We start from the raw sequence: 14,519 nt of genomic DNA, 5'->3' as shown, positions 1-14,519 counted from the left end.
AAATTCAATTCCTCTGACTAGTGGGCTTAGTCTGGAATCCAATCACTACTATATGAGTGTCAGGACAATGAACAAGATTTTTTTAACAGAGAGAATAAATCATTGGAGATACTATTTTTCAAAAACGTATTCAAAAAGTTACTTCTAAAATATAGATTTCTTTATATTTGGCAGAACAAGCTACGGAAGAAGTGAAGAAACTTCTCCTCCTGATGCTGGGTTGTGCAGTACAGGTAAGTTTATTAACTTTTCAATCTTCAATTAATTTACAAATGATCTAGACGCGATCATTTGTTTTTAATAAGCTAATTGCACATAATTAAACTATGAGAGAGAGACATTTGAGCCTGTGATCATAGCTAGGACACACCCCGTTGTTTTCCCAGTACAAAGGGTTAACCATCTAGAACATCCAGGACAACAATCTGTGCATGTCTGCATAAAGGGTTAATCAACATGGAAACCGCAAAACAAAAACTGGACACTGGGAATGTTGTGAACCACAAACAGTTAACATTGAGTGGTGTTTTATTGTATTGAAGGTGGTGGAAATTAAATAGTTTTTTTTCTCATTTACGGTTATTATTGCCATTTATATTGCGCCAACAGATTCCGTAGCGCTTTACAATATCATGAGAGGGGATGTAGCTATAAATAGGACCATTACAAATAAACTTACTGGAACAATAGGTTGAAGAGGACCCTGCTCGATCGAGCTTACATTCTATAGGAGGTGGGGTGTAAAACACATTAGGACAGGAATTTGCAGTCAAATAGGGTGGGCTGCCCTTTAGGAGAGGGCAAGAGACAGGTATGTGAGGTAGGGGTTAGTCTTGGAGGCCATAAGCTTTCCTAAAGAGATGGGTTTTAAGGCACTTCTTAAAAGATGCAAGACTAGGGGAGAGTCTGATGGCGGTAGGCAGGCTATTCCATAGGAAGGGAGCCGCCCGCGAGAAGTCCTGCAAGCGCGAGTTGGCCGTACGAGTGCGGACAACGGACAGGAGGCGGTCACGGGCAGAACAGAGAGACCGAGAAGGGACATACCTATGGATCTGTGAGGAGATATAAGAGGGGCTAGAGTTGTTCAGTGCTTTATAGGTGTGAGTTAGTACCTTGAATTGACTCCTATAGCATACAGGAAGCCAATGTAAGGACTGGCAGAGGGGTGAGGTGTGAGAGAAACGACTAGAGAGGAAAATCAGTCTAGCAGCGGCGTTCATTACGGACTGTAGGGGTGCAGTACGGCTATTGGGGAGACCAATCAGGAGAGGGTTACAATAATCCATGCGGGAAATTACTAGAGCATGGACAAGCTCCTTGGTAGTATCTGGTGCAAGAAAGGGGCGGATGCGGGCTATGTTTTTAAGATGGAATCTACAAGATTTGGCAACATGCTGGATGTGAGGCTCAAAGGTGAGACCAGAGTCAAGTATGACGCCAAGACAGCGCGCTTGCAAGGATGGACTGATGTTGGTACCACTAACTTGAAGGGAGAGCGAAAGAGGAGGAGCAGTATTAGGAGGAGGAAAGACAAGGAGCTCAGTTTTTGAGAGATTGAGTTTCAGAAAGCGGGAGGACATCCAGTCAGAGATGGAAGAAAGGCAAGCAGTGACACGTTGCAGGACGGCAGGGGAGAGGTCCGGGGAGGAGATATATAGCTGCGTGTTATCAGCGTACAGGTGGTAGTGGAATCCAAAAGAGGTAATAAGTTTGCCAAGAGAGGCAGTATAAAGAGAAAATAGAAGGGGACCAAGGACGGAGCCTTGGGGGACTCCAACTGAGACAGGGCGGGGGGAGGAGGTATCATTAGAAAAGGAGACACTGAATGAGCGTTGGGAGAGATAAGAGGTAAACCATGAGAGAAAATGCAATCCCCCATCAGAATTCTGGCCCTTCCTACAGTGGTTACCAGAGGGAATGAGCCATAAGAGGTTACCTTCAGTTACCTTTATTAGGTTAAACCATCCCCATCAGCTATTTGCCAAACATAGCCCACACATCCACGGTTGTAATTCTCATTATAGCCCTGCAGGCTCCCATCAAGTCCCCTCACAGTTTTATTTATTTGCCACATTTTATTTGCACCTTATACTGTACAAATCTCCTGCCAATTGTTCATTAAACATGTTAGTTTGTCCCTGCATTCAGTATCACCTGCAGGGTTATTTACAAAAGTGAGCGTTCAAAGTCAAAATAGCCAAACTGTTTAAATTCTCTAAGTCTGCTATGCTTCAGCTCAGCTACTCTGGCCTTTAATTTGAAATTCACTTTCAATTCTCACCTTAGTGAATAACCCTTTTATTGTTTGGGTACAAAGTTAGGAGAGCTCTTTATCACTGTATCCCGTGGTTGGCCGATGGTTGGGCGATGCCTCGGGCGGCGAGGAGATCAGCCATCCTGTTCTTATTACAGCATCTGAGAGACAGAAGGAAACAGACATGAGGTCAGGCTGCAAGGGACAGATGTAACTGGAGGATCAGGGAATGCCGCTTGGAGACAGATGAAGAGTTTGGAGGGGACTAAAACTAAGACAGCAGATAAAGGGTAAACCAAGAGATTAAAGAGGAAGAAGTGGTCAATGATAAAGAAGTGACCGAGAGTCCAAGTTGAAAGACACAAAGTAATAGAGAAATAAAACACAGATAGGCTGTTATTGATTTAACCATACTGTACATTTTGTGGTTAAACTGTTCAATGCCTTTTCCATGCTGGGGACTTTAGATGAAGTGTAAGTGTCTGAGCTCATATTGAGGAACATCTGGGTAGAGAGCTGTGAAAATTGTCTGAGTGTTTCGAGCTAGAGTATTGTAAATCACATCCCCAGGAGAAGAATCCAATAAAACTGTATCCCCAAAAATGCTTCAGCAAAAGGACGCAAATGCTAATGTGAAAAAAATCACAAGGCTTCGTAAAGATTGTAGGAGGAAATAATGAGATCTGGCGAAGTAATAACCTGCTCAATTAAACACGCTGCAAAATTGAAGAGGAAGGTGGAGATCGAAATTTCGGGAATTGGTGTATTTGTTAATGTGCTCCTGTTGTTTCAGTATGGTACATGTCACATGGCTACATAAACACCGACCTCATTATTTCGAATCCAGATTGCATCATAATTACTTTACTCTTTATTTCATTTTCTTCTTTAATATATTGAACAATAATAAATATTGTTGTCTTATTTGTCTTAGTGTGAAAGAAAAGAAGAATTTATTGAAAAAATACAGAACTTGGATTTTGACACAAAGGCCGCAGTTGCCGCTCATATTCAAGAGGTACCTTTTATGATTCGTTCAAGTGCGCTTACTGTGAAAACAAAATAAGTTAGTATCGCTGTAAACATGTTTTTTGTTTTTTTTTCCTCTCAAGCTGTTGTAAGGCTACAATTTCCAAAGTGACCGGCAGAGAGGATTCTGGGAAATAGAATCTTACAACAGCTGGAAGTTCTAATTCGGACGCCCAATTCAGACAATCTGTGCAATACTAATCGCAGATCATAACATAGTTATCAATCCATGCCTTTGTGTTTGTAACAAAGTAATCCCACAAGTAGGGATCATGGGAACTGAATGTTAGAAAGGACAGATGTAGCTGTAGTTTCTCGTACACTACATTTCTTTTTGGTTAAACGCCAGCTATTTTGTGCAGCTGCACAGCTATATTTTTTACATTTAAAAAAAAAAATTGTAATCTTCATTCATTTCCCTGAGCTCATTTCCTTTTACTACGTATGTGTCTGTAGTAAGACGGCCATTAAAATCATATTGGATGTTTCCTTTTGTTTGTGCCTGATTATAGATGCGCTCAAACGTCACATGCTTCTGATTTTATTTGTCAAGTGATTCCATATCAGCAGCACTGTTACAAAAAAAACTGCAGGAATTCATAGACTTGCTCATTAGAGCTTACACTCTAGTGAGGAGTTGTTTTTGGTAGATACAGAATACAGCTTTTTTTTTGTTTTTTTGTTTTGTACAGTGGGTTAGAATGAGAAGAGAAGAGTATTGCTTTATTGGAGGAAGGCAGAGAGGTTTGTTATTTGTAGAGGATAAGAAATTAAGAGAACAAGGTAGTCATTTTTACAGTGTGGGTACAGTGTTGTAGTTGGAACTTGGATACTATAAAAGGTTAAGAAAGACAGTCATTAATGAACGTTTCGGCTTATTGCTGATTAAGACTGCAATAGACTGCAGTGATATTTAGCATTGTAAGTTAGAGCTATAATTTTAACCCCTTATTGATCAAGGATATCTATGCCAACATTACCATGTAGTCCATACATATTCGATTCCAACGTAAAATGTCATATTCCTTTAGTGACAGCTGGGCTGTATAGGGCTACAATGTGAAATAAGCAGGATAGCGTTAGAACATTAGGAATCAGATTGCAATTTCTATAAAGAATGCCATTGGTCTTGATGGAGTCAAGACTGCTCTTCCATGGTAGGTGTAAGATCCAAATGAGATTGATCAGTTATACATTTTTTAGTGGGAGACCATTTAAGAAGCAAATATATACTTGCGTATTGAGATATACAATGTTAAATAATTACATTGTGCCCCTTCCCTAACCATTAATTATTGTTGGCAGCTTTGGGAGACGTGTGTGATAACACTAATAATTACGTAGGTCTGCTGTAAAATTTGACCAATCTACCCGCAGGATCATATAGACACAATACAACGACGACGAGTAGCACTGAAACAATCCATATTCGTCAAATTACTTGTTTAAGGTCAAGTACCATAAGAAATGTGTGGGTGTGGGTGTGGGTGTCAGGAGGGTTATTTTGTTTGGGAGTTGTTGTTTTTTTTTTTATCTTCTCCAGCTAAAGTCACAGCTTGTTGGTAAAGGCATATGAAACCTCTAAAGAGAGGTATGGCGTGTTGAGCTGCACCAAGACTTCTTTTGGGAGCAATTTGGCAATATGTTTCTCTCCGTATGCATTTGGACTGATAATATATCTGCTTTTAGTTCACAGTACAATGTTTTGGGTTCTGTGTGTGTGTGTGTTTTATTTATCAATAATGACTGCAAGTTACTTGTGCAGATAATGATTTGCTTATGTCTACTTTCTGTAAGGTGACGCACAATCAGGAAAACGTGTTTGACCTGCAACTAATGGATGCAGCAGATTTGTCTCCAGAAGATGTAGATTCTCTTCTTAAAAGCACTGCATTCCATTTAAAAAGGCTAGTCGATGAGCGGGATGACCAGTCAGAGGTACTTCCTGGAGATCTTTCCTTGGTCCATTGTTTGCTGTCCAGTAGACCATGTCTAAGTATCTCAACTAATGCATGCTGCAGTCCCAGCTCAACCATGTACAATCAATAATGCATGTGTTCATATATCCTGTGTTTGGGTTCTGATTTTGCAAAGTGGTTATTCCTCATAAACCGCTTGAATAACTCCTTCAAGGAGTTAGCAAATCATTCTTATCATGAGATACATGGCATAGCCAATGTACATTAAGAGAGATCTGTGATGAAGGGGCTGTATAAAAAAATGTCTGTTTCAACCAGGAAAATAAGCTCATAATTTTAATTAATCCCTTCTTATGCACAAAATATCTTGAAAATAGCACATAATAAAAAAGCTATATATATATATAGAATTGGGTGGATAATTTTATTGTGCAAAACAGCATTGGATCTATTTAAAGGGAATTTATTGTAAGAAGTTAAGTGGTGCGTGTGTCTACTCTGTGAGGCTCTTTAATGCTAGTAATGTGGTGGGATACATGTTGCAATGTCTTAATCAGACTCCCTTTCATGGCTTGTGATAACTAATGTGTTATTACCTAGCGGCTGTTAATTCACCACTCTGACGAGCACTATGAATTCTTGTTAAAGTACTTGATGAATCATTCTTTAAACCTATGAAGTGCTTGTCCTGGGAGAGGCAGAATTTGATAACTAGCTGGATATATTATACATGGTGACAGCATTTCCAATTTCATAGCGTGGTTTTATATTTATTTGTGGAATGTGTGTGTATATATATATATATATATATATATAGATATGACAATTTAGAGTACTAACTGTTATGTCAGTAAAATTCCAGGACCAATGGAGGGTGGGTTAACTCCACATCTTGGCATGAATCCTCTCCTGATTCTAAGGCACCACATGGTGGGTGTTACACATTCTGTTATTTTTGTATCTCACAAACCGAGTAGAGCAAATTAATGAGCCTTCCTGAGTCCATTGGTGGCTTCCATTGGTAATCCTGGTAAAGCACAAATTAAAGAACCACTATCGGCACCCAGACCACTTCAGCTCAATAAAGTGGTCTGAGTGCCAGGTCCCTCTAGGGTTAACTAGGGTCTAGGGTTATGTTTACTGAAGCAGTAAACCTAGCCGTTTCAGAGAAACATTAGGGTTAATCCACCCTCTAGTGGCTGTCTCATTGACAGCCGGTAGAGGTGCTTCCGCGCTTCTCACTGTGAATATCACAGTGAGAAGACACTGACATCCATAGGAAAGCATTAAGGAATGCTCTCCTATGGACTGATTGAATGCGCGCGCAGCTGGCGCTGACGCCGGAAGAGGGAGGAGAGGTAAAGGTAAGTGATTAACCCCTTCAGCCCGGCGAGAGTGGGACCCTGAGGATGGGGGGGACCTAAAGACCCTATAGTGCCAGGAAAACGAGTTTGTTTTCCTGGCACTATAGTGGTCCTTTAATGGAAAAACGATACATAGAAATATAGAATGTGACGGCAGATAAGAACCATTTGGCCTATCTAGTCGGCCCAATTTTCTAAATACTTTCATTAGTCCCTGGCCTTATCTTATATCTAGGATGGCCTTTTGCCTATCCCACGCATGCTTAAACTCCCTCACTGTGTTAACCTCTACCACTTCAGCCGGATGGCTATTCTATGCATCCACTACCCTCTCACAGTGGCGTACATACCAGGGTCGCCCGGCCGCCCCTGCGACCCGGTATGTAGCCACTTGGCCAGCCTCTTCTCCTGGGGGGCCCTAGAGCCGGCCACCTCCGGGCCCCCCGAGGCTGGCCCTGCTGTCACCCCACGGCCGGTCCTGCGGGCGCGCGAGGGAGCATTCTCCCCTAAGTGCTTCCTTTTCAGCTCCCTCGCGCACCGCACTGATACCGGAGCCGGAAGATGACGTCATCTTCCGGCGCCGGTATCAGTACGCGGCGCGAGGGAGCTGAAGAGGAAGCACTCAGGGGAGAGTGCTCCCTCGCGCGCCCGCCAGCCTGACTGCCCGCCGGGTGACCGGCCCCCCCAGGAGCCCAGCAGCACCACTGGACCCCAGGGAACCCCTCAGCACTCCAAAAGGTAAGGAGGCTGGGGGGATTAAATAAAAAAAAAAAAAACGTGTGTGTGTGTGTTAGTGTGAGTGTGTGTAAGTGTTAGTGTGAGTGTGTGTGTAAGTGTTAGTGTGAGTGTGTGTGTGAGTGTGTGTTAGAGTGTTTGTGACTGCTAGTGAGTGTTAGTGTGAGTGCTAGTGTGAGTGTGTGTGTGTGTGTCTGCTAGTGTCAGGGAGTGAGTGTGTCTGTTGAGTGTATGACTGCTAGTGAGTGTCAGTGAGTGTGTTACTGTGTGTGTCTGTTACTGAGTGTGTTTGTGTGTGTTAGTGTGAGTGCTAGTGTGAGTGTGTGTGTGTCTGCTAGTGTCAGTGAGTGAGTGTGTCTGTTGAGTGTGTGACTGCTAGTGAGTGTCAGTGAGTGTGTTACTGTGTGTGTATGTTACTGAGTGTGTTTGTGTGTGTTAGTGAGTCTGTTTGATGTCTGTTAGTGAGTGTGTTTGTCAGTGAGAGTGTATGTTTTGTAAGTGAGTGTGTATGTATGTCTGTCGCTGAGTGTGTCACTGTCAGTAAATGTGTGTGTCTGTTAGCTAGTGTGTATGCGTCTGTTCGTGAGTGTGTGTGTGTCTTCAGCACTTACCTTTCTCCAGCGCCGGACTCCCTTGGCGCAGGGGATCCCTCCGCCTCTCAGCTCCGAATGCGCATGCGCGTCAAGAGCCGCGCACGCATTCAAACCGCCCATAGGAAAGCATTACTCAATGCTTTTCTATGGACGTTCAGTGTCTTAGAATCGCGGAAGCGCCTCTAGCGGCTGTCAGTGAGACAGCCAATAGAGGCTGGATTAACCCTCAGTGAAACATAGCAGTTTCTCTGAAACTGCTATGTTTTCAACTGCAGGGTTAAAACTAGAGGGACCTGACACCCAGACCACTTCATTGAGTTGATGTGATCTGGGTGTCTGTAGTGGTCCTTTAAGTGTGTGTGCATCTGCATGCACTGGCGTACATACCGCGGTCGCAGGATTCGCAGCCCTGCAACCCCTGCGACCAGGTGCCCGCCGCAATGTGTTGCGTCCCCGGCCCGCCAGAGTAAGCGCGGGGGGTTGGGGGGGCCCACGGATCAATTTTCGCACCGGGGCCCCATAGGTCATGTGTACGCCACTGCCCTCTCAGTAAAGTAATACTTCCTGATCTTAGATGTTTTACCTTACATCTGTGCAATGGGAGTTGAGCTAAATATCTTAATGGGAGCAAATAACTTAAACAATTTTTAAACATGCCTTAACCCTCACTAAGGAGGTGCCAGTCCCATTGTAAGCTTTTCAGTGTTGCAACTTACAGGATTATATATATGTAAATAAAAACACACTAAAACAAAGCAAATGGCTCACCACAAAAATGGGCAAGTTTTATTCAACATTGGCTGTCATGGTATTCTCTTGGGCTGAAGATAATTCCAAGGATCTCTCTAGTTATTTGGACCCCTGACCCATTGTGTGTCCCCTCGTGTTATTCCAAGTATTAAAATTGTTAGTTATTACTGCTTAATTAGCAAGAGCGTGCGATTCAATCACTGCAGCTACCAGATTCCAATTAGTTTTTTAATTAATTACTTGTAATTGCCTTACCTCTCTTCTTTGTTCTACTGTGAACAAAAAAAAAAATATGGCAATTACCAAACAATCGGTTCTCCCGTACATTAGTACATAATAGTATTAGTACAGGAGTTAAATACCAAAGGAAAACAGAAAAAAATGTTTAATAATTATTTGTATTACCATTTGTACTGGTAATACAATTATTATTTGTATCCCCTTATTCCTTTATTCATTTGCAAAAATGCATTTTATACACAAACACCCCAAACATTGCATTATCCACTTTTTTTCATTTTCATTTACTTTGTTCCATTCTTTTCTTAAAAAATTGCAATAAAGATTGGCTTAAAAAGAAAAGTCCACAACGTTCCACGTTCTAAAATGTGGGCTGTGTAACCATAACAAACTAGCTCAATTATTATTACTTTTAGCCATCATTGTTTTAGTTGAAATTAACCTCATGCAATCCCTGCCAATATGTTGAAATGTTATGGGAATCCTTAAAGGGATCCTATAGTGCCAGGAAAACAAACCCGTTTTCCTGGCACTATAGGCTCCTGGAGTGCCCCCCCTCCCGGATGGATGACCTTACAAGAGTGTGTTTGAGAACTCTTAACTAGCTCTAGCGCTCGCAATCGCAAGTCTTGAAATAGGGTAATCCTGAGAAAATGCTTACAGTAATGAAAGTCAAGAGTTCTTAAGTACATTAAGCTATCCCAAAAACAAGTATATGAAATAAGAGGGAGGCTTGTTGGTCAGTTGATTAGATTTAGTTTTTTTGTTTTTTTTATTAGTTATTATTAGTTTTGGATTTTGTCCTCTGCAATCACAAACTCTGTGTGGTTCTAATTGCTGTGAATTTTCACAGACCATTATCGAGCTCGCAGAGGAGAGGGACTCTCTCCACTTCGCACCTCTGTCTACATCAGCACAGTCTCCGTCAGGATCCCCAGGAATGAGACGCACAGAGAGCAGACAGCACCTGTCAGTAGAACTGGCGGACGCCAAAGCTAAAATAAGACGCCTGAGGCAGGAGCTGTGAGTATTCCCTAAAAGAGTGACACGTACATCTGACACTAGCTCACAATTTTAAATGAAAAATCTGCAGGCTTATTTTTATGTACTTGTGGAGGGGGGGGATGCATTTCTTTTTTTTAATATGTGCATTGTCATTTCATATCTGTTTTTATAATTATTATCATAATTGATTGTCAATTGGAAATTTTGCTTAGGACAAAAAATATCCCCACCATAACTCTTGAAAATAATTGAAAAACAAACTTTTACGGAACTGTGAGAAGTGTGTTCATTAGCATAAAATTTTTCACTTTACTCTACTACCAAAAGCATTCCCAATAACACAAAATTGCTAAAAAAAAAAAAAAAGTTACATTTTTCATTAGAAAGAAGAAAAAAAAATTCATACCATAATAATTTACTTTTGGAATTCTTATTAAAACTAGGTTTTCATTTTCATAATCTGCAGATTATGAGTGCAGTTTACACAGGGGGAAAAACAACAGTTTTATTAAAAACTATATTTAATTCTACATTTCTAGGGCCACTTGGTTAATGGTATACATCAAAATGTATTCTCTGTGTGCTGAAGAGCGGTCCTCTATGATGGACAATCCTTCTAATTAAATATAACTGGTGGTGTGATTTCAAAACCAATGGTAAAGTCAAGAATGCACACGGCCTCTTGGAAAATGTCAAAGCTTTGAGGTTTTTTTTTATAAAGTGGCTCTTGCACACGGTGGATGCAATGTTTAGGTTAGATCACAGTATGCTGTGTGGATATTTTTATTATTAATCTGCTTTAGTTCCTTCGTAATAATTAGTTTTGCTCCATAAACTCTCACTCTCTGCTTCTGTGTGCCTATTAAGAAACATTGTGGTTAGTGGCCCAGGGAATGTGGTTAATGGCACAGCCATGTACTTCTTTTATTCTGTAATAAACCAACAATATCTTGCATAGATGCTAAATATTCAAATGGGCGTTGGACTCTACATTTGACAATAATTCTTGAGATTATACCAGACATACTTGAGAAGGAGAGAAAGCTCAATGTATCCTTCCTGGTAAAAAATGTTATATATAGGACTTGAGTGCTAAACTATGGAGTCATATTTTCCCCCCAGATATGAGTAATATCTAAATGTAATATTCCTGGTATTTGGTTAAGAATAAAGTATAATTACTGTAATACGATTTATAAATAGAAGTATTATAACAATAAAAAAATAGAATTTCCCCCCTCAATTTTACAAATACTTTATAATTGTATATTATCCCAGCCAACTCTAAGCATTACCTTAGCCAGAAAAACAAGAAATACTTTGTATCTGTTTACACATCAGGATGCGGAAATCTCATTGCTACCCCATTTTGGCCACCCTGTGCCAATCAGTACTTAAAACAACACTCCAAGCATGTTCGCTTACTGGAGTGCTTAATGCATGAAAGGTTGTGTTCTCATTTTTATTTTACAAAGTGCAGAATTGAATAGAACTTGGCATGTTTATAAATTAACCTTGTCACATCCCAGTCAGTCAGACCACTGGTTCTGTTACTTCCTGGTTTGGTTAGCTCAGTGGATCTAAACTCAAGAGGCAGCAATTGCCCAGAGCACCTACCTTACAAAGACTTCTCATTGAGCTGAATTGGAAAGTCTGTGATTGGACAGCCACAGAATGTCTGGGCGGGGTTAGAAGGGGAGGGCTTGCAAAGGCTGTAGACTAGAGTTCAGCAGCTTTTGCAAGATGTTTCTAGAAATACCCCCAATGAAAAAAAAATGCATAATTAAATGCATGCATTTTTATGAACTAAATAGTGTTATGGATTTTTTAGGCAGTAGAGTGTTTGTTTAAAGGGCGGCACTGGGGATTTTGCATAATTCTAGTGGATCGGAGGCTGGGGTGTAGGACAGGGAAAGGTGAGATTTACTTACCTGAACCTATTTCAGTGAAACTCCAAAATAGTCATTATGAATATTTCCTAATGATTTTATCTTTATGAATTACTAACTGTGCAGAGAGTGGGGAGGTGACAGTGTCGCTTTAAGAGCCTGTTGAAACGTTTTCCTTGAACTGTTTTTCATAGCCTGTCTGTTAGATATAATGCAGCCACAATAATAAAAACAAAGTACTTTATCAGAAATGATACAATGAGATGTTTCCAAGGATATCCTTGGAGAAAGTCATTTATGGACACAAATAACTCTAACCTTCTGGCCTACATTCTTATTTTGGTGTTAAAATGTATTTATTTGTTTTCAAATAGATTTGCAATTAAAATAAGATTTCGCAATTCTGTTTTAATAAAATATTTTTCGGTTATGGAATCCTAGGGTCAATGAGAAACTAAAGATTGTTAGTCATGATGATTTTATAATTAGTTGGGAAACCTATAGATATATATTGTAGCATTGGGTTTGTTTAAAGGGATACTATAGACATCAAAACAGCTTTAGCTTAATGAAGCCGTTACGTGGGTATAGGTTTTGTCTCTGCAGTCTCATAGGTCAATTCTCTGCCACTTATGCAGCCCTAGCCCCACATCTCCCCTGGCTGTGACTGACGCAGCTCTCTCCTGCTCTGTAGACTGAACTTTAATCACACGCAGAACGCTTCTGCAGGGTCTAGAAGGCTATTAACAGAGCAGGAGATAATAAATTAAATTAAACAGACTGTGCAGTAAACGATGTTTAAATATTAGATCTCTCTTTACAGAAAATGTGTAGGAAGGCTGTGCAAGTCACATGCAGGTAGGTGTGGCTAGGACTGCTTACACAAAGTGATTTAACTCCTAAATAGCAAAGAAATGAGCTGTGAGACTGCCAACGAATGATTGATTTATGCACCAAAACTGCTTAATTAAGCTAAAGTTCTTCTTGGTGACTGTCGTGTCCCTTTAAAATGTTTGGATTTATTTGGAGATTTTTTTCTTTGTATTGGATTCTGTTTTCTGTTTATATTATTTCTATTATTTGCTTGTTTTTGTTTTGTTGTTTATAAGTTATATGAAATAATCTGTTCCATTTTGTTACATTTAAGATATTTTGTACAAAATAAAAAATATTGACTTGTGATGAACTGAAACAATACCGTCTTGCTATATTTAAGCAAAAATAAGAATTTATAAACACAAAAAAAAGGAATCCAGAAATAATCCCAGTATCCAGCCAGATTCGCTCCACATAGCCACAATGTAAATGTATCACGATGCACACAACATATTTGAAATTAATATAAATTCTCAGAAGTTAGTGGACAGTGGACTACAGCATCCAAAGAACGTAGTCAATCCCAGCATGAACTAATTCAGCAGAATAACAAGGGGTACGCCGGCTATACCCAAAATCATGTAGAAAGCAGATGCAGTTCATGATAAAATAAAACAACATTTAGTGAAATATTCAAAAAAATGAACAAATTCAAAGACCTAGCATAAAATAATATTTTTTATTTTTTTCTAAACATTCTATATTAATGAAAAACCCAATAGTAACCAGCTGTAATATGCAGAAAAGTTGCCTAAATGCGTTGATTGTTCAGTTAATACATTAAGCAATAAACTAGTTTTAAAAGTATCTAAGCAAAAAATTATAACCGTGGTGTTTGTGGGTTGTTGTTTTTTTTTCCCCCTCCTTTCTCTGGCATCGACGCCGGTGCTGGAAGCGGGGAACTGTCGTATTTTTCATCAGACTTCACTTTTTTAATGTCTGTTCTCGTGGGAGCCTCCTCTCATATTCCACACTCACAGCTGCACTAAGGAAATTGGCCTAAAGATTGCAGTTATTACTATGATTGGCACTTAATAGATAGTCTAAACATGAAACGCCAATGTGCTCCACATAATTTGGTTCAGTCCTTCTCAGTCTGGAGATAAAAACCTCTAATTAGAAATCTTACGACTGCTGGAGTTTGAATTCTATTATAATCTCACCCTTTCTGTGCTAGCAGACCCTTAATGATTTCCGGTGTAGCGTCGTTGGTGCTTTTATTGTTTTAGTAGAGTCTGAAGGGGTTACAGTTTTGTAATCAGCCCCCCGACGCGACTGTAAAAATGAATATTAGATGAGAGCATTGTTTGTTCAGTTGGAGTCACAAATTGATTAATTTACACTACTTGTTTCCTGATGCACTTTAATGAAGTCTGTCTACTGCTCAGTAACTTTAGTTCCCTTGTAGAATGTATCTAGATTTGTTTTGTTTTATTTGTGTGTCTGCCTGTTTTAGTTTTTTTTTTTATAAATATATGATTTTCAAATTCACTTTTTATTAGATTGTATGCTTCCATTCTACAGACCCTCAAATTGCCCCTGCCTTTTAAGGTTCTTCACTCTACCCCTGTGTACACTCCACATATCTTCACCTTGCCCCTATTTGTGTCCATTCTGCGGATCTTCACCCTGCCCCTATCGGTGTCCATTCTACACACCTTCACTCTGCCCATGTGTACATTACACATACCTTCACCTTGCCCTATTTGTGTCCATTCTGTGGATCTTCACTCTGCCCCTGTATGCCTTACACATACCTTCACCTTGCCCTAAATGTGTTTATTCTACGGATCTTCACCCTGCACCTATCGGTGTCCATTCTACACACCTTCACTCTGCCTCTGTATGCATACACATACCTTTAC

At 40.1% G+C, this 14,519-nt stretch overlaps 1 protein-coding gene across 8 annotated transcripts in view; it reads left to right on the top strand.

Annotated features, from left to right (window-relative positions):
• Positions 1 to 14,519, top strand: part of CCDC88A (coiled-coil domain containing 88A) — a 196,135-nt gene that overhangs the window by 104,472 nt on the left and 77,144 nt on the right. For all 8 annotated transcript variants that reach the window (XM_063443986.1, XM_063443988.1, XM_063443993.1 and 5 more), the window contains exons 5-8: positions 175 to 233; positions 3,189 to 3,272; positions 5,081 to 5,221; positions 9,738 to 9,907. In XM_063443986.1, the coding sequence (XP_063300056.1) occupies positions 175 to 233; positions 3,189 to 3,272; positions 5,081 to 5,221; positions 9,738 to 9,907 (454 nt within the window). The remainder of the gene's footprint in view (positions 1 to 174; positions 234 to 3,188; positions 3,273 to 5,080; positions 5,222 to 9,737; positions 9,908 to 14,519) is intronic.

The sequence above is a fragment of the Pelobates fuscus genome, chromosome 2 (genome assembly GCF_036172605.1).
Source record: "Pelobates fuscus isolate aPelFus1 chromosome 2, aPelFus1.pri, whole genome shotgun sequence".
NCBI lineage: Eukaryota > Metazoa > Chordata > Amphibia > Anura > Pelobatidae > Pelobates > Pelobates fuscus.
This window is presented reverse-complemented; position numbering and strand designations above follow the sequence as displayed.